At 65.4% G+C, this 19,854-nt stretch overlaps 1 protein-coding gene across 1 annotated transcript; it reads right to left on the reverse strand.

The window, feature by feature from the left end:
* Positions 1-6,282: 6,282 nt before the first annotated feature.
* LOC101937498 (TLC domain-containing protein 4-like) lies at positions 6,283-19,800 on the reverse strand. Its single transcript, XM_065576297.1, has 7 exons — positions 19,669-19,800; positions 13,701-13,871; positions 12,717-12,806; positions 11,437-11,495; positions 10,549-10,643; positions 9,468-9,541; positions 6,283-9,057 (listed from the first exon to the last, which is right to left on the reverse strand). Exons 2-7 carry the CDS (start codon positions 13,853-13,855, stop codon positions 8,751-8,753), a joined length of 780 nt encoding a protein of 259 aa, XP_065432369.1. The 5' UTR covers positions 13,856-13,871; positions 19,669-19,800; the 3' UTR covers positions 6,283-8,750.
* Positions 19,801-19,854: the final 54 nt, after the last annotated feature.

The raw sequence follows: 19,854 nt of genomic DNA on the forward strand, positions 1-19,854 counted from the left end.
GGGAGCCCCTGTCGCTGCCCCCCTCCTGCCCCGGCTGGAAGGGGTGGCTGCTTCCCTGGGATAGCGGGTGGCACTCGGATGGCCGGGAGGGGGATCAGTGGAAACGTGGGGGGGGGCAGGGAGAATAACCCCCCCTCGGATTTCCCAAGCCTGGGCAGGTGCCCAGCTACCTCATCCTCCAGTCACTGGATCAGATGGCGCTGAGTCAGCTGGTGCCCGTGACTCACGGGACGGGGGCTCCCTGGGGCCCAGGTGCCAGGGCACGTGGCCAAGGGAACAAGCCCGAATTGGCCAGGAGGGAGAGGAGATGGCACATCCTAAGGCCCTGGCTGACCTCTGAGCAGTTCAGTCACCAGCAGCCGCTGGGATGGGGGCCAGTGACCCGGGCTCTGGCTAAGGGAGCGGTAGCTCCTGACGTGGTGGATCCAATCTTCTGCAGGACCCCCAGAGTGGGGGCAACAGCCGGGACAGCCCCCACCCCCAAGCCAGTGTATCTCAGCCCTGCAGGGACCCCCTCCTCTTTTCAAGGGAGTCTGTGAGTCCGACCCAAGGCAGAGGCTCAACAAACTCATTTCATGCCAGGGATGGCCACGGGGCGGGGGCATCGGGTTTTCAGTCCCTGAGGTTTCCCTTTGCGAGGGCTGAAGCCAAAGCGAAGGGGAGAAACCTGGGGTCTCTTTCCCCTCCTGCCCTGAGGTGGCCGGGCCAGAGCCTGGTGCCCGCACCCCTGGCAACGCAGCCTCGGCCGGGGGCTCTCCGAGGCAGGGCACGACTCATCCCGCTAGCCAGGTGTGCAGGGTCCTCTGGCTTCCAATCCCACCCACCGCCACTAAGCACTAGCCCCCGCTCCCCTCCCAGAGCTGGGGAGAAACCCAGGAGTCCTGGCGCCCAGCCCCCCTGCTCTGACCACTAGACCTCGCTGTCGTCCCAGAGCCAGGAATCGAGCCCAGTCCATGCTGCTCTAACCACTGGACCCCACTGCCCTTGCACCGCTGGGAACAGACCCCAGCCCTGTCTCCCAGTGCCCTGCTCTCACCACTAGCTCCCACTCTCCTAAGAGCTCAGGAATCCTGCCCAGGTGCCCCCTGCCAGGGGCCGTACTGCCCAGATCCGAGGGCTCCTGTGTCTTTAAATCCCCCTGATGCTGCTAGAACCAAGCAGCCCCCCCAACCAGAGCCTGCTCAGCCCTCGGCCTCTGCTCACCACTTGCCTTATAAGTCCCGCATCCCTCCTGGTTGCTTCTCTACCCTCGCCCCGTCCCCTCGCTCCCCATAAATCTGGGAACAATCAAAGGCGCGCGGCAGCGCTCGGCAGGCAGCGCAGGCTGGGGGGGGGGGAGTGCAGGCTGGGGGGGCAGTGCAGGCCCCGGGGGGGGGCAGGCCTGCCGTTGCCAAACTGAAAACACTATTTTATAAACACCCCTGGCCGCAGCCAAGTCGGAGACGCTTTCAGCCTTTATATGGCTCGGTGGGAGCTGGGAAGGGCCGGGCGGGAGCTGGGGGCTCCCCAGCCAAGACAGAGGCGTTGGGGGGAGGCAGGTTTGATCCCCCGGAGCCAGACCCGGGAGTGTATTAACGCCTCCGGCAGCCTCCTGACTTGCCCGGCACGGCCAGGCCAGGCCAGTGTGCAGGCCGCGGCCCCTCCCCAACAGCACCCACGGGCCACGTCCCCCAAACCCAGCACCCCCGGGCCACGTCCCCCCAAACCCAGCACCCACGGGCCATGTTCCCCCCAAACCCAGCACCCCCGGGCCACGTTCCCGCCAAACCCAGCACCTATGGGCCATGTCCCCTCCCTAACAGCACCCACACGCCACGTCCCCCCAGACCCAGCACCCACGGGCCGCATCCCCTCCCCAACAGCACCCACAGGCCACGTCCCCCCAGACCCAGCACCCATGGGCGACGTCCCCCAAACCCATCACCCACGGGCCATGTCCCCTCCCCAACAGCACCCACGGGCGACGTCCCACCAAACCCAGCACCCACGGGCCATGTCCCCCCAAACCCAGCAACCACGGGCCACGTCCCCTCCCCAACAGCACCCATGGGCCACGTCCCCAAATCCAGCTCCCATGGGCCACGCCCCCCCAAACCCAGCACCCACGGGCCATGTTCCTGCCAAATCCAGCACCCGCGGGCCATGTCCCCTCCCCAACAGCACCCACGGGCCACGTCCCCACCCCAACAGCACCCATGGGCCACGTCCCACCAAACCCAGCACCCACGGGCCACGTCCCCATCCCAACAGCACCCATGGGCCACATCCCCCCAAACCCAGCACCCATGGGCCATGTCCCCTCCCCAACAGCACCCATGGGCCACGTCCCCCCAAACCCAGCACCCACGGGCCACGTCCCCACCCCAACAGCACCCATGGGCCACGTCCCCCCAAACCCAGCACCCATGGGCCATGTCCCCTCCCCAACAGCACCCATGGGCCATGTCCCCTCCCCAACTGCACCCATGGGCCATGTCCCCCCAAACCCAGCACCCACGGGCCACATCCCCCCAAACCCAGCACCCACGGGCCACATCCCCCCAAACCCAGCACCCACGGGCCACGTCCCCACCCCAACAGCACCCATGGGCCATGTCCCCCCAAACCCAGCACCCATGGGCCATGTCCCCTCCCCAACAGCACCCAGGGGCCACATGCCCCCAAACCCAGCACCCATGGGCCACGTTCCCTCCATAACACAGCAGCTACGGGCCATGTTCCCTCCCCAACAGCACCCACGAGACACATCCTCCCCAACAAAGCACCCTTGGGTCACGTGTCCCCTCCAAACAACAGCATCTGTAGGCCACATATCCCCTCCAAACAAACACGTATGTGGCACCCCCCCCAACTCAGCACCTACCAGCCACATCCCCCTACCAAACAGCGCTTCTAGGCCATATCCCCTCCCCACACCGAGCGTATGAGCTCCGGCCTCCCTCCCCCAGCACATATGGACCATGTATCTGCCCCCACCATGTATAGGTCATGTCCCCCCTCAACACATAGCACAAATCGACCGTGTCCCCCCGTCCCTCACATGGCGTGTACAGGTCCTGTTCCCCACAAACACGGTGCGTACGGGCCATGTCCTCCCACCCCAGGGCCACGTCCTCCTCCCCAGCGTGTATCAGCCACGTGCCCCCCAGCGTGCACAGCCGTGGAGCAGCACACGTGCCGAGCCTTCGCTCGCGTTGGCCTGAAGCGACCCCTGAGCGCAATGGACAGGCCCTGAGGTCCCTCTCCCAGGTGCCTGTGTGGGAGTCGTGGGCACGGCTGGGGGCTGAACCCAGGAGTTCTGGCTCTGTGATTTCCTAGCGCCTAAGGCCGTTACATCATGGCTCTGACCCCGCTGGGATCGGGCCCTAGTCAGGGATCCCCGGCTGGGACACAATTGGCTGCGTCCTGCCTAAGGGGGCGGGGAACGCAGCCGGAAGCCCCAGCGAGCAAATGGGGTCAGGCAGGGTCTGGAGGAGGGGGTGCAGGTGGCACTGGGGGCACAGGGCGGCAGGACGTGAGAGGCGCTGCGGGAGCTCTGGGTGAGCCTGCAGTGGGTGCTAGCCCATGAACTAGCCCAAAGCGATGGGTTAGACTGAGCGGTTGATGAGCCCGGCAGCGCGGCCTAGCGGATAGAGCCCTGGAGTGAAAGCTGGTTCTATCCCCGGCTCTGCCGCTGGCCGGGTGGGCGACCTGCGTAAGTCACCTCCCCGCTCGGTGCCTCAGTTTCCCCATCTGGGAAATGGGGATAAGGACGCCGCGCTGCTTTGAGCTCTGCTGGTGGAAGTGCTGAGAACTAGGCCCTGTGGCTCATTGTTCTCGGCGTCCTCGGGCGACTCCCTTTCCCCACGCCCCGGGAATGAGTTTATGATGATCTTTATATTGGGGCAGCGCTGAGCGGGCCCCGGGCTGGGCTCGGGGCCCCTTGTGCCAGGCGCTGCCCCCAATAGCTAATCACAGTCCTTGCCCGAAGTGTTTCCGAGCAAAGCGTCGGAGGCGAGAGGCAGGTGGGCACAGCAGGCATACGCGACACTCCGGGTCCTGGACAGAAGGGGGGTAGGAAGGCACCGGTGACGGGGAGATGCCGCCACGCTGCTTACGAGCCCCAGCTGGGGTGCCCGGTAGGAGCGTGGGAAGTGCCGCGACACATGGTCCGGGCACCGGCTGCTCCAGGAGAAGGTGCGAGGAGGGAACTGTGTCCATGGGAGCTCACCCAGTCAGGTCAGGGGCCTGGGGAACCAAGGGGCCCAGAATCTGTTCCAGCAGGAATAACGCCCCGGTTAGAGGCCAGTGACTGTTGGGGGATCTGGTTTGGGGGTCCCAGCTCCCTGGGGTCGGGAGCTCACCCTGAGGTGGGGAGGGCTGGGTGTGCTTCTGCACTGCCCCCTGCTGGTGTGCTGGGCTGTGAGATGGGGCAGGCCAGCTAGAGGTGTGTGGAGAGGAGACACCCCAGGGGCCCGATCCTGTGCCCCCCCAGCAGGCTGACTCCCGCCAACCCAGCGCTGCCGGGCTGTGCGTGTGCACACGCGTGTGTCCAGGCCACAGCAGCCAGGGGGTTAAGGGCCCAGGCTGGCCCAGGCTGACTCAGCCCTGAGCTCACGGCCCAGGAGGCTCTGATGCCGGAGGGACCTGGCAGGCAGCTAATTTTTACTGATGACGTGAGGCTGGGCCGTGCGGTGGCTGAGTCAGGCCGGGTGCCATCGCCCCCCTCCCCGCCCCCAGGCCCCCTCTCGCCCACCCCCTCTCGCTCCCCAGCTCAGAATGTGCATTGCCATTTATAGCTGCCTGGTGTCTGGCCCCACGGCTCTGCCAACAGGGTGCCCCTGGGAATGGGGGGTCCTGCCAGGGGGCCGGGCAGCTGTACCAGGAACCCTGCTCCTCCGCCAGCCCCATCGACTAACGCTCCAGACAGGCAGCTGGGGGGGACAAGTGGGGAGTGAAATCACCGGCCAGGGAGCCCCGCTGGGACTAGAGGGGAACCTTTGGGGCTGGCCCAGGCCCTGGGGGCAGGGGTCTGGGCACCCAAGGGGCTATGCAGGCTCCTTTGGGCACCCACTGCTCAACAATCTCTGCCCGGCAGCAGGGGAGGATGGCGCCAGCCGCGGCACGGAGGGACGGGTGCATGGGGAGAGGGCACTGGGGGTCCCTGGGAGGGAGCTCCGGGGAGTCGCTAGGGAGGAGGTGCTGGGGGACCCCAGGGAGGGGGTGCCAGCTGTGGGGCCCAATGCGCTAGGTCATCTGGGTAGGATCAAGGAAGGGCAGACTGGCGGAGAGCAGGGCTACGTCAGAGGCAGGCACGAGACTCCTGGCAGCGATGGGCTAACCAGCCCCCAGGGGAAGATTCCCCCCCCCAGGCCCCTATTCTGGGTTTGCTCGTGTTGCCCTGGGGGCTCTCACTGTGCCCCGTCCCTCTCTGAAGCCGGCCTAGATTCCTGGCCTCACGGATCACGTGGCAAGGAGTCCCACCGGCCCCTTCCCGGGGCACTGACAGCTCCTTGGCCCACGTAGCTCACCCCACACGCACCATGGCCCCCCCACCCCAGGCTCTGCAGCACTGCCCAGGGCTGCCAGACCTAACACTTATTTCATCGGGGGTGGGGGTGGCATTAGGGGCCTGCATCACCTGCCAGCGTAGCAACGCCCACCCCGGCTCCTGTCTGGGGAGCTGCTTCCCCCACCACATTCATCTGACTACAGCTCGCTGTGCAGTGAAACGGGGTCTGGGGGTTAGAGCAGGGGGCTGGGAGGCAGGACGCCTGGGTTCTATCCCCAGCTCTGGGAGGGGAGTGGGTGCTAGTGGTTACAGTGGGCAGAGGGACTGGGAGCCAGGACTCCTGGGTTCTATCCCCAGCTCCGGGAGGGGAGTGGGGTCTAGTGGTTAGAGCAGGAGGGCTGGGAGCCAGGACTCCTGGGTTCTATCCCCAGCTCTGGGAGGGGAGTGGAATCTAGTGGTTAGAGCGGGGCTGGGAATAGGGATTCCGGGTTATTTTCCCAGCCGCAACACATTCACCCACCAGCCCAACATGTGCACAGCCTGACGCCCCCTCCCCCAGCCCCCAACACACACATTTCCCCACAACCTGCCCCCCGTGCAGTCCATACAGCTTCACCCCCCCCGACACACGTCCATTCACACACACTAACCCCCCTCCCGAGGTGGGCTCCACCTGTCATACTGAAATACTCTTTCAGCAAAGGGCTGCCCACCCCCCACTGCACCCACACATGCTCAGGGCACCTCTCCCTGTCGGGAACCCCTGAGAAAGGGCTGCGGGACGGCCCAGCTTCATAAACTAAATCTTGTTTATTGTTCTTTTCCAACACCCCCCGCCAAGGCCCCCGCGCCGCTTAGCGATCACAATCCGGGGGGGGGGGGATCTGAGACGGGGGACCCGCCCCTCACGAGAACGGTGCCACGAGGCGGGAGAAGGTCCTCGCCGCGATGGCAAACCTGAGTCCCCGCAATTCGTGTCACGTCCCTCCATCTGTCCCCTCCCCCTTTCTCCTGCCGGGCCCCCGGGGGCACCCCGAGGGGTGGCAATGGGAGCCTGGGGGCTGCTCTGTGGGGCGCGGGCCGACGGGGATGCAGGTGTTTGGGGCTGGGGGGGGTACGAAATGCCAGGTTTGAGCTGGCACTGGGCAGCGCGGTCGCCCCCCTCGACCTCCAGAGAACAGGCCGGAGAATCCCCCGGCATTGGCCCCGGGGAGGCGGGTTTGAGTTCAGGGCTGGGCTCCGGGGCGGAGGGCGAGGGGGGGACCAGCTCCAGGGGACGTGTGACAGGGGAAATGCTCCAGGCCAGCCCTGCACCCGGCAGCCCAGGGCGCCCGCTGTTACTAAGGGGCAATCGGCAGCCAGGCCCGGAGGGGTCAGAGGGCGAGATGGGAACGATTCTGGCGTAACTTCATGGCCAGATCCTCAGCTGGGGCAAAGTGGTGTATTACTGACCAGTCCTACTGTCCTTAGAGACCATAACTAGGATTGGGCCCCCCTTTGTGCCAGGGGCTACCCAGACCCCAGCTGAGATATCAGGGTGCCCCCATTGTGCCAGGGGCTACCCAGACCCCAGCTGAGATATCGGGGACCCCCCATTGTGCTGGGGGCTGCCCAGACCCAGAATGAAATACAGTCCCTGCCCCAACAAGCTCACAATCTAAACAAAGGGCGAGAGGGGAAACTGAGGCACAGAATGGGCAGTGACTTGCGCAGAGTCACCCAGCCGGCCACCGGCAGAGCTGGGCACAGACCGCAGGTGTCATGAGTCCCAGCCCAGTGGCCTGTTCCCTGACACCCCCAATGCGGGTCCCGCCCCTCCCCTGACAGACAGACACTGGAGGCAAACGTGGCCGGAGCCCAGCCTGGTTTGGGGGTGAGCCGGGCGCTCGTCCCCCTGGCCCAGAGTGTGTGTGGGGGGGTTGGGGTTAATAAATTAGTATCGAGGGGGGAGGGTTAATTCCTCACTAGGGCAGAAATGTCAGTTATGAAACAAGGAACCGAGAAGGAGTTTGAAATTCTCCACTGGAAATCGTCCGAAAACCCCGATCTCGGCGCCGACCGGAGCAAGACCTGCTGCGGGAGGCTACTTCAGAGTGTCACTGGGAGCGTGGAAATGCCTAGAGGCCCAGGCCGAGATCAAGGGGCGCTGTCCAGGCCTGGCCGAGATCGGGGGCCCCCGGCCGTGCTGGGAGCTGCCCAGGCTGAGATCGGGCCCCCCCCGGCCGTTGCACAGATACAGAGTGAGGGACAGGCTTGCCCCGAAAAGCTCCTAGTCTGAAGAGAGAAGGCACAGATGAAGGGGCATTGTCCCCCTTTAACAGACAGGGAAACTGAGGCACAGAGGCAGGGACTAGAGCCCGGTTCTCTGGGGCCCCAGCCCAAGGGGGTAGGTTTAGCTGGGAGGCTGACCTGCGGTAGAGACACCCCTGCTGGGACCCGGGTGCCCTCCTAGCTCCCCCCACCACACCAGGATCAGCCCCAGGGCGCTACCCCGCCCTGTTGGGCAGGGGGCCAGGGCTTTATGGACGGGGGGTGCTATGGGCCAGGAGGCGTCTGGGAGGGAGGGGTCAGGGTCAGACTGCAGGATCCTGGGGCACGGGGGTGTCCTCAAAAGCTACGTATAACCCTTGGCTCTTGGGGGTTCAGTGCACGTGGGCCCTGCCCCCCCCAACTTTCCAGCCCAGTAGCGTGGGGTTCCTCCTGCTTTTTGCCGGAGTGGGAGGGGGTGTGGGGGCCTGGGGAAGCCGTTCAAGAGGCTGCAACGTGGCCCTACCATGGCTCCCCGCTCTGCCCCTGCCCCATGGGACCTCCCACACGGCTGGAGCCTCTGCGCCCCTTATGCATCGACACGCAGGCCCCCCCAAAGACACCCCTAGCTGGGGGTTGGGCAGCCTTAGCCCTCTGTGAGGGGCACTGCCAGCCCCACAGATGGGCCCCCACCGAGCTCCCAGCCAGGGGCGTGGGCCAGTCCAGACGTCCCAAGTGTTCAGTGCCAGTCCCGGTGCCCCATGGATTTCCTGGGTGCCTGGGGCATATGCCAGTCTGTGATCTCCATGAATTTCCTAGGTGCCCGCAGGGCACGTGCCAGTCCAGATGCCCCTGGTGCTCAGTGGGGGCCAGTCCGGGTGCCTGGCAGCACGTGCCAGGCCAGGGTATTTCTGTTGCTGTGGGCTCTGATGGGAACTAGAGTGGATCTTCCATCTCTGCTGGGAGCTTAGGGGCCCCCTGGCCATGCCCCCTGGGGAAGTCCAGCTCCCGCTTAGTCGCTGTGGCTGCAGGCCGCCTTGCGCTCCCGGGGCCGGCAGAAGGCCCGGTAGAAGCCCCGGACGATCTTGTACATCCAGACCAGGTTGAGGACCTCCAGGGCTAGGCTGGGCACGATCCAGGCCACCTGCACGGCGAGCCCCAGGCGGGCGTACTCGGGCGTGCCGTACCAGGCCAGCACGCGGGCGTAGTAGCTGGGGATGACAGCGATGCGTACCAGGAAGAAGACCACGGTCATGGCCAGGCCGTTGGCCAAGACGAACCAGGAGGAGCGGGGCTGCCCCACGGTGTCAAAGAACCACCTGGGCCACGACAAAGGAGCGCGGTCACTTTAAACAGCCCCAGGCCCTGCCCCCTCCAGCTCCTGGCATCACATGATCACATCAGTGCTCTCATTAAGCCGGAGGGGTAACTGACGCTGCCTGAGTTTGCAGAGAGCCTGAGCCAATTGCCCAGCCCGGGTGGGGGGTGGAAGCTGCCCTTATGCAAGTCAAAGGGGTGTTAACTCCCAGCCCCACTGATCTAGGGTCACTGCCTGCCCTACCCTTCAGCCCACCTCCCCACACCGTCTGCATCCCAGCATCCTCTGGGGTAGCGGCAACATCCCCATCCCCCAGCGCCTTGGGAAAATTTGAATCCGTGTCCCAGTGGGATGCTCAGGCACCTTAGAGCCCCCCCAACTCCAGCCCCTGCCCAGCTCCCCCCGACTCACCGCAGGTTGACGAATGGGGTGGAGAGCTCGGACAGGAGGCGGAAGTTGGCGAAATAGGGCAGCACCCCTCGGCTCTGGGGGAGAGAGAGGCCGTTAATCCCCTGCCCCAAGGGGCTCACGGGGGGGGGACTTTCCCCCCCACAGAGGGAAGGGGACGGATCCTCCACCCCAGGCCTGCTCGGGGACCACCCCAGAGACGGCGGGCCCCAGCAGGAAGAAAGGGAGGAAAAGAGCATAGCGGGGGGGAGGGGGGGTGTCGCTGGACTAACAGACCCCAAGGCAGAGTCACTTCCCTGAGGACCTAGACCCATGAGCAGAGTTCATCCCCCGCCAGCAGCTCTGCCGGTGCCCCTCACTCCCGACCCACAGCCCCCTGCTAGCCCAGCCCTGGGATCCCGCCCCCCCCAGCCCTGCCGGTGCCCCTCACTCCCGACCCGCAGCCCCCTGCTAGCCCAGCCCTGGGATCCCGCCCCCCCAGCCCTGCCGGTGCCCCTCACTCCCGACCCGCAGCCCCCTGCTAGCCCAGCCCTGGGATCCCGCCCCCCCAGCCCTGCCGGTGCCCCTCACTCCCGACCCGCAGCCCCCTGCTAGCCCAGCCCTGGGATCCCGCCCCCCCAGCCCTGCCGGTGCCCCTCACTCCCGACCCACAGCCCCCTGCTAGCCCAGCCCTGGGATCCCGCCCCCCCAGCCCTGCCGGTGCCCCTCACTCCCGACCCACAGCCCCCTGCTAGCCCAGCCCTGGGATCCCGCCCCCCCAGCCCTGCCGGTGCCCCTCACTCCCGACCCACAGCCCCCTGCTAGCCCAGCCCTGGGATCCCGCCCCCCCAGCCCTGCCGGTGCCCCTCACTCCTGACCCACAGCCCCCTGATGTGACTTGAAACGGGGGTGGGGAGTGGATGCTAGCTGGGTTTAAAGGGGGGATTGAAGCTGAATTTGGAGCCTGGATGGAGCCAGCCGCTGCCCTCGGCGCGGGGGCAAAGGAAGAAGCTGGGGGGTGGGCGTGCAGAGGGAGCAGAGATCTGGGGGGCAGGGACCGGGGAGGGAGCCTGTCCCAGAGCGCCCGGCCAGGCCTGGCACTGACCAGCACGTAGCCGTAGGCGTACAGCGCCACCAAGTGGTGGCAAACGAACAGGGAGTCGCCCAGCGTCTTCCAATAGCGCAGAAGCAGCAGCAAATCTGGAATTGGAACACAGAGCGAGGGGTTTGAACGGGGGGACAGGTCAGTGTGCTGGGGGGCATGGGGGGGGGGCGCTGGGTCAGGCTGAGCAATGGGGAAATGCACAAACACACACACAGCCCCCCCCACTCTCCCCACATCCCCCCTCCCGCACGCCTGGCACCTCCCGCCCCGTCCCTCGGAGCGGGGCCCATAGCCGGTGGGCGTCCCCTGGCTGGAGTCAGCCCTTCGGGGCCCTACAAACCATTCGCTGCCTGGGAGACCCTCCCCCTGGGCCGGGCACCTGGATTTCTCCTGGAGCTTCCATCTATCCCTTAGACCCTCAGCTTTGGGAGGGGACAAACAGCTCCCACTCGGGTGGGGTTTCAGGGTCCCCCTGATTGCCCAGCCGCCCCATTGCAGCTCTCTGCTTCAGCCCCAAAGCCTGGCCCTGCTGGGCAGCCCCCCAGGCCCGTGGCCCCAGCAGTTGGCGGCTTCGTTTACTCTAGAAGGAAATAGGGGGAGCAGACAGCAAATGTGAAAAATCGGGACGGGGGTGGGGGGTAATAGGAGCCTATATAAGGAAAAGACCCCAAAATCGGGACTGTTCCTTTAAAACTGGGACATCTGGTCACCCTAGAAGGAAAAAGCCACCCAGATTGTAAGACGTTTCCCCCTTTTTTTAGGTTTTTAGATAATTTTGTGTCTGAAATCCCAGTTTTGGGCTCCCCCCCAGGTCAGGGAGGCCAAGGAGTTGGGGGTCGCAGTCCCCAGGCCGGCCAGCAGGGGCAGCACAGTGCCCCCAGCGTTTACCGTAGAGCAGGTAGCCGCAGGTGATGGCCACGTTGAGTTTCACCAGGTAAGGGTCCCCCCTGGAAGCACAAGGAGTCAGGGGATGAGGGGCTGGCATGGGATGGGGTGGGGGGGTTAGTATTGGGGGGGAGGGTGATCACGGGGCCAGCTCCCCCCTTCAGACGCTCAGTCCCCCCCAGACCCTGGGCCCCAGATCCTCCTCGCATGCAACCCCCATGCCCGGGCACCATGCCAGCCCCCGGGCTCCGCTCCCCAATGCAAGTGGTTGTGCCCAGCCGCACCGCGCAGCCCCCTCTGCCCAGCCGATGCCAGCTGCACGGGCGGCCCTGGCTCCTGGCAGCCGGGGAACAAGGGGGCCATTCTTCCCAGGCACAAAACAGCCTTTTATCACCTCTGCCACCATGTGACCTCGGGCCCACAGGACCCCCCGCTCACCCCCTCCCCGGCCCAGGGCTGGCACCTTCCAACCAGCTGTGAGAGACAGGGCTTGGGAAAGGGACCAGGGCAAATCTGCCCCCCCACCCCAATTCCGAGCAAGGGGTGCAGCCAGCTACAGAATTGTGTGTGGGGGGGGGGGAGAAGCCCAAGGCTGGGAGTGCAGGGGGCTGTGGGTTGGGAGTGAGGGGCACTGGGGGAGCTGTGGGGCGGGGAGCAGGGGGCATCAGGGAGCTGTGGGGTGGGGAGCAGGGGGCTGTGGGTTGGGAGTGAGGGGCACCGGGGGAGCTGTGGGGCGGGGAGCAGGAGGCACCGGGGGAGCTGTGGGGCGGGGAGCAGGGGGCTGCAGGTCGGGGGTGAGGGGCACTGGGGGAGCTGTGGGGTGGGGAGCAGAGGGCTGCGGGTCGGGAGTGAGGGGCACAGGGGGAGCTATGGGGCGGGAAGCAGAGAGCTGCGGGTCGGGAGTGAGGGGCACAGGGGGAGCTATGGGGCGGGGAGCAGGGGGCACCAGGGAGCTGTGGGGTGGGGAGCAGGGGGCTGTGGGTCAGGAGTGAGAGGCACCGGGGGAGCTGTGGGGCGGGGAGCAGGGGACTGCGAGTCGGGACTGAGGGGCACTGGGGGGAGCTGTGGGGCAGGGAGCAGGGGGCTGTGGGTCAGGAGTGTGGGGCACCGGGGGAGCTGTGGGGTGGGGAACAGGGGGCTGTGGGTCAGGACTGAGGGGCACCGGGGGAGCTGTGGGATGGGGAGCAGGGGGCTGTGGGTCGGGAGTGAGAGGCACCGGGGGAGCTGTGGGGTGGGGAGCAGGGGGCTGTGGGTCGGGAGTGTGGGGCACCGGGGGAGCTCACCAGATGGGGTTGGCGTTAATGGCTCCATCGAAGAAGAGGATGTAGAGGCAGAAGAGGCCGACGATGAGCGCGTGCAGAGTGGAGACACACCTGAGGGGGACATGCAGAGGGGTCAGCCTCCCCCGGGGGGATCACACACACCTCAGCCCCCCCCCCCCCATGGATCACACACGGCTCAGCCCCCCCATGCCTCCCCCTGGGATCACACAAGGCTCAGCCCCCCCATATGCCCCCGGGATCACACACGGCTCAGCCCCCCCATGCCTCCCCCTGGGATCACAGATGGCTCAGCCCCCCTCTCCCCCCCATGGCCCTCCCGGGGATCACACACGGCTCAGCCCCCCCATGCCTCCCCCTGGGATCACACAAGGCTCAGCCCCCCCATATGCCCCCGGGATCACACACGGCTCAGCCCCCCCATGCCTCCCCCTGGGATCACAGATGGCTCAGCCCCCCCTCTCCACCCCATGGCCCTCCCGGGGATCATACACGGCTCAGCCCGCCCCCCCCATCACACACAGCTCAGCCCCGGCACCTCCCCATGTCCCTCTGGCCCCACCACGGTGCTCCGAGTGCCCAGCCCCCGTGTCAGACAATGGCTCCTTTCAGCCCATCAGACGCCTCACGCGCCAGGATGTTCTCAGGCTAAGCTCACCAGGAACGTCCGGACGGCTCCCGCTGGGGGCTGGACCTAGTGGTTAGATGTTGGGGGGCTGGGAGCCAGGACTCCTGGGTTCTCTCCCTGGCTCTGGGAGGGGAGTGGGGTCTAGTGGTTAGTGCACTGGGAGCCAGGACTCCTGGGTTCTCTCCCTGGCTCTGGGAGGGGAGTGGGGTCTAGTGGTTAGTGCACTGGGAGCCAGGACTCCTGGGTTTTTTCCCTGGCTCTGGGAGGGGAGCGGGGTCTAGTGGTTAGAAGTTGGGGGGCTGGGAGCCAGGACTCCTGGGTTCTGTCCTGCTCCCCTCAGGCCCCGAGGACTGCGGTACCTGGAGTTCCACTCGCACTTTTTGACAGCGTTCAAGCTGCAGTAGCGGCGACTGAGCGCCAGCGAGAGCTGGGGGCTGACGGCCGAGAAGAAGAACTGGAAGGCCACGAAGCTGCCGGCCACGATGCAGTAACCCATCCGCGTGGACTCCTCCATGGCCGCTCAGTGGCACCTGTGAAAGGAGTGTACGGTGTGAGTGTGGGGCCCCACAGGGATGGGATCTGGAGCCTTCTGGTCACGAAGCACCAGCCCAAGGCCGGCGAGAGCGGGTTAGGGCCTCGGTGAAAAATGTTTTTCAGGCCCCCCAGCGAGGGCAGACCGGCTAAACAGGGCCAACGAAGCCGGGCCCCGGGCCCCCATCCAGACTGCCAGGCCCCGGTAATTTGTACCGGCGTCACCCCCCTCTCGTCAGCCCTGCACCAGCCCCCACATCTGAGCGAAAGGAGAATCGCCATTGGCTGATAGCACTATAGGGCATATGACACACAGCAGAGCTGTCTCATTCCATCCAGCAAAGGGCAGTGGTACACACACACCCTGCCAGATCTCTGTGGAGCAGCGATAAGTCTGTGTCACGGAGGGGAGAGTACTTAGGAATTTAATTCTCTGTGGGTCCCCCCACCCCCTTCTCTGCACTGGAAGCATCGCAGCGATGCCCAGCCCTGTGCCCTTCCCCCACCACAGGCCTTTGGTGCCATGTGGTGCTGCCCCCCACTCCGAGTCGGGGGATTTTGCTGGGGCTCTCAGTGGCTGTCGCCCAGCAGGGGGAGGGGGAGCACCAGCAGGATGTGCCCCGCTCTCTGGAGGCGAGATAGGGATCTGGCCCCCCGGAGCCGGGGATAGAACCCATGGGGAGAGAGGCCTGATGCTAAGGACCTGCCAAAAGGGAGGGAGCATTATTGAATGATAAGGGGCCAGGAGCCAGGACTCCTGGGTTCCAGCCCCAGCCCTGGGAGGGGAGTGGGGTCTAGTGGTTAGAGCAGGGGGCTGGGAGCCAGGACTCCTGGGTTCTAGCCCCAGCCCTGGGAGGGGAGTGGGGTCTAGTGGTTAGAGCTGGGAGCCAGGACTCTTGGGCTTTAGCCCCAGCCCTGGGAGGGGAGTGGGGTCTAGTGGTTAGAGCAGAGGGGCTGGGAGCCAGGACTCCTGGGTTCTCTCCCTAGCTCTGGGAGGGGAGTGGGGTCTAGTGGTTAGAGCAGGGGGCTGGGAGCCAGGACTCCTGGGTTCCAGCCCCAGCCCTGGGAGGGGCGTGGGGTCTAGTGATTAGAGCAGGGGGCTGGGCGCCAGGACTCCTGGGTTCTAGCCCCAGCCCTGGGAGGGGAGCAGGATCATTTCGGTTTGTGAGCAAGAGGTGGGATCCTCCCAGAGGCTAGAGCTGTAAACCAACCCCTGGATCTGGCAGGCGCTGAGCTCCTTGTCCAGAGGAGCTCTGCTGACTGTAATTAAGGATTTACTTAACGAGCCTCCTGTAAACTAACCTCTGCACTTCGATCAATATGTACTCGAGACGTGTCCTGCTGCAACCCTGAATGGGGCTCTGGGGTGGGGGAGGGGATTCAGGGCAGGTGACCCGGTGGGCCGGGGGGCGGTTCGGGGCAGGTGGGGCTGTGGGTCGGGAGTGAGGGGCACCAGCAGAGCAGTGGTGCAATGGCAGACAACAGGAAATAGAGGCCTTTTGCTCTGGGCCCGGGGGAGCCGTTCCAGTGGGGCCAGGAGCCCCCAGCTCCGTGGGGCAGGGCCCAGCATTCCCAGATGGAGCTGAACCCACCCAGAGCTGAGCGGGATCTGGGTGGCCCTGAGCGGAGACCCAGGTGGGGGTGATCCCGGGAGCCTGGCAGCGGGCGCGTGTGCTGGGAGGGCAGGCAGTGCCATGGGGCTCACGGATTGAATGCCGGCTCCCTATGTGTGGGGAAGAAAAGGGGCGAGGTTCCAAGAGGGGCTGGAGCCGGCCCTCCTCCTCCAGACCAGATACCACGGTGACAGGCACCATGTAGGTACGACGGCTTAGAGCTGAGCGCACTGCCCGCCATGCCCATCAGCATCATCTCATTGTTCCCTGCCCTCCCCCTCCCCCCCGCCGGCTGCCCCCACCCCTGTCTGACGCTTTGGCCCCGATCCCGCCAACGCTGCATGCGCTTCAACTCACTGCCATGTGCAGGCCCCTGTAGGCCAGGCAGCGAAGCAGAGCGCCTGCAACAGCGTTGGCGGGCCTGGAAGGTGTTTGGGGCAGGGATGGTGTCTTTGGTCTGTGTTTGTGCAGCGCCTGGCACAACGGGGTCCTGGGCCATGGCTGGGGTGCCTAGGCATGACCGTAATACACCTAATAAATAATGTACAGTGCCTGGCACAACGGGGTCCTGGGCCATGGCTGGGGTGCCTAGGCATGACCGTAATACACCTAATAAATAATGTACAGCGCCTGGCACCATGGGGTCCTGGGCCATGGCTGGGGTGCCTAGGCGTGACCGTAATACACCTAATAAATAATGTACAGCGCCTGGCACCATGGGGTTCTGGGCCATGGCTGAGGTGCCTCGGCACTACCGTAATACACCTAATAAATAATGTACAGCGCCTGGCACCATGGGGTTCTGGGCCATGGCTGAGGTGCCTCGGCACTACCGTAATACACCTAATAAATAATGTACAGCGCCTGGCACCATGGGGTTCTGGGCCATGGCTGGGGTGCCTCGGCACTACCGTAATACACCTAATAAATAATGTACAGCGCCTGGCACCATGGGGTTCTGGGCCATGGCTGGGGTGCCTCGGCACTACCGTAATACACCTAATAAATAATGTACAGCACCTGGCACCATGGGGTCCTGGGCCATGGCTGGGGTGCCTCGGCACTACCGTAATACACCTAATAAATAATGTACAGCGCCTGGCACCATGGGGTCCTGGGCCATGGCTGGGGTGCCTCGGCACTACCGTAATACACCTAATAAATAATGTACAGCGCCTGGCACCATGGGGTCCTGGGCCATGCTCCTAAGCCCAGCAGTAGCACTCCCTGCAGCTGCGATTGCGCCGGCTCCAGCCCCGAATCTGCCGCTGACCTGCGGTTCAACCCCTAGGCCTGACTGCCCGTGCCCTGGTCCATGAGGAACAGTTGCACTCGCAGTCCCAGTGGTGTGGGAAGCCGGTGGCTGTGGGCTGAGGCTAACCGTGGGATCCCCATGGCCGGAGGGTTTTCACAACAGGCGGGATGAACAGCAGGCAGCGATGGGATGGGTTTATCCGGTCCCACTTCAGTGCGGAGGGGCTGGCGCACGGTCCCTGCCCCACTGACAGGCCTGAGAGCGGGTACTGAGTGTCTGGATGCGGTGACCGGAACTGGCTCTCAAGTTCAATCGAGATGCCACCTCCCGCTTTCGCTGCCAAGGCAAACGGATCAGGGCCAGAGAACAAAGCCGATTGCAGCTCGGAGCCAGGCCAGGTCACCGCGGGACAGAGCGGCCACATTGTGCCAGGCCTCAGTGCCAGCTCCCTGTGTTCATGTGCTGCGCTGGTGCAAAGGGGGGGGAGGGCGCTCACACAGACTGATCATGTGGTTTAGCTCAAAAAGTGGAATTAATGGGGGGCGGGGGGAATAGGGTAATGCCACAGTCCACCTAAGTGGTTAGAGCGGGGGGGGGGGGGGGTCAGGACTCCTGGGTTCTAGCCCCAGCTCTGGAGGGGAGTGGGGGCTAGTGGTTAGAGTGGGCGGGAGTCAGGACTCCTGGGTTCTATCCCAGGCCTGGGAGGGGAGTGGTGGATAGAGCAGAGGGGAGTCAGGACTCCTGGGTTCTATCCCAACCCTGGGAGGGGAGTGGTGGATAGAGAAGAGCAGAGGAGGGGAGTCAGGACTCCTGGGTTCTATCGCAGCCCTGGGAGGGGAGTGGTGGATAGAGCAGAGGAGGGGAGTCAGGACTCCTGGGTTCTATCCCAGCCCTGGGAGGGGAGTGGTGGATAGAGCAGAGGGGAGTCAGGACTCCTGGGTTCTATCCCAGCCCTGGGAGGGGAGTGGTGGATAGAGCAGAGGAGGGGAGTCAGGACTCCTGGGTTCTATCCCAGCCCTGGGAGGGGAGTGGTGGATAGAGCAGAGGGGAGTCAGGACTCCTGGGTTCTATCCCAGCCCTGGGAGGGGAGTGGTGGATAGAGCAGAGGAGGGGAGTCAGGACTCCTGGGTTCTCTCCCAGCCCTGGGAGGGGAGTGGTGGATAGAGCAGAGGAGGGGAGTCAGGACTCCTGGGTTCTCTCCCAGCCCTGGGAGGGGAGTGGTGGATAGAGAAGAGCAGAGGAGGGGAGTCAGGACTCCTGGGTTCTCTCCCAGCCCTGGGAGGGGAGTGTGGGTTACAGGTTAGCACGGTCTGGAGCGTGGGAGGGTTTTCGGGGAACTTGACAACCTCCAGGGAAGCACCAGAGGTGCCTGGCTCACAGGGCGGGGGAGACGCTCCCATTCAGTAATTAAAGGTTGCAAAACACCAACGCCAGGGAACTGGAACGTACAGCTAAATAATCCAGTTCCTGCCACCTCCTCCTGGCTGTGCCGGGCCCAGCCCCCTCCACGGGGTTAATTATTATCATTCATTTTGGCAGGTCAATAAGCAAATTGGGCAAGTAACAAAGTGGGAAAACTTGCAGCCAATCTCCCCCCGGTGTCCTCCCCCTAGCCACTAACCCTGTCTGGGGCCAAAAGCCATCCTGGTGTAATGCCCCCTTAGCAGTGGGGTCGGCCCGGTGCATTCTGCACGCCCAGGATGGAAGCACTGGCTGTGGGCCAGCTCAGGGATGAGTGACAGGAGCCCTGATTTCATGGGGGGCTCCCCCCAGTCTCCCCAAATGCTCTCTGCCAATTTCGGTGTAAGGGGGGAGCAGCCCGGCCCCTCATGGCTCTCCCTCTTCCCACAGCATTGGCTCCCTGGCTCCTTCCCCCAGGCAAGCTGGGAGACCCTGGAAGGGAGCAGGATCTAGTGGTTAGTGTGTGTGGGGAGGAGTGCGGGGGGGGGGGGGAAAGCAGGGACTGGGAGTCAGGACTCCTGGGTTCTATTCCCTGAACCCACAGCTGCCCCCCAACTCCCCCTCCCAGGGCACAGCCCCCCCATGGGTCCGGCTCCCCCCACTTGCCCACATGGATCAGGCTTCTTCCCCCACTCACCCCCCAGGACACAGCCCCCCATGGATCCAGCTCTCCCCACTCGCCTCCCAGGACACAGCCCCCCATGGATCCGGCTCCCCCCACTCACCCCCCAGGACACAGCCCCCCATGGATCCAGCTCTCCCCACTCGCCTCCCAGGACACAGCCCCCATGGATCCGGATCCCCCCACTCACCCCCCAGGGCACAGCCCCCCATGGATCCATCTCTCCCCACGTGCCCCCCAGGACACAGCCCCCCATGGATCCAGCTCTCCCCACTCGCCTCCCAGGACACAGCCCCCATGGATCCAGATCCCCCCACTCAGCCCCCAGGGCACAGCCCCCCATGGATCCATCTCTCCCCACGTGCCCCCCAGGACACAGCCCCCCATGGATCCAGCTCTCCCCACTCGCCTCCCAGGACACAGCCCACATGGATCCGGATCCCCCCACTCGCCCCCCAGGGCACAGCCCCCATGGATTCAGCTCCCCCCACTCGCCCCCCAGGGCACAGCCCCCCATGGATCCGGCTTCCCCCACTCGCCCCCCAGGGCACAGCCCCTCCATGGATCCGGCTCCCCCCACTCGCCCCGCAGGGCACAGCCCCCCATGGATCCGGCTCCCCCCACTCGCCCCGCAGGGCACAGCCCCCCATGGATCCGGCTTCCCCCACTCGCCCCCCAGGGCACAGCCCCCCATGGATCCGGCTCCCCCCACTCGCCCCGCAGGGCACAGCCCCCCATGGATCCGGCTCCCCGCACTCGCCCCCCATGGCACAGCCCCCCATGGATCCGGCTCCCCCCCTCTCCCAGGCTCGCCCTGCCCCGCGTGGCTCGCCCGATCCACCCACCTGGGAGGCTCCTGCCCCCGGGCGTGGGGAGCCGGGTGCTCGGAGCCCAGGGGCTCCCGCGGCCACCCAGGCGGAGGTTCCGCGGAGCTGCCACATCCCAGCCCCACGCCCCGCTCCTGGCTCTGACAGGGGGGCCGGCCAGCGCCCCCGCCTCCACCAATCCCTGCACAGGACACGCCCCCTTCT

The sequence above is a fragment of the Chrysemys picta genome, chromosome 22, assembly GCF_011386835.1.
Source record: "Chrysemys picta bellii isolate R12L10 chromosome 22, ASM1138683v2, whole genome shotgun sequence".
NCBI lineage: Eukaryota > Metazoa > Chordata > Testudines > Emydidae > Chrysemys > Chrysemys picta.

Excerpts from the sequence above, each read along its gene's own strand:
- LOC101937498 (XM_065576297.1), bottom strand. The coding sequence starts at position 13,855 with ATGGAGGAGTCCACGCGGATGGGTTACTGCATCGTGGCCGGCAGCTTC. Across the intron at positions 10,644-11,436 it reads CTGCGGCTACCTGCTCTACG|ATTTGCTGCTGCTTCTGCGC; the intron begins GTAAACGCTGGG and ends TTCCAATTCCAG. Across the intron at positions 9,058-9,467 it reads ACCCCATTCGTCAACCTGCG|GTGGTTCTTTGACACCGTGG; the intron begins GTGAGTCGGGGG and ends GTCGTGGCCCAG.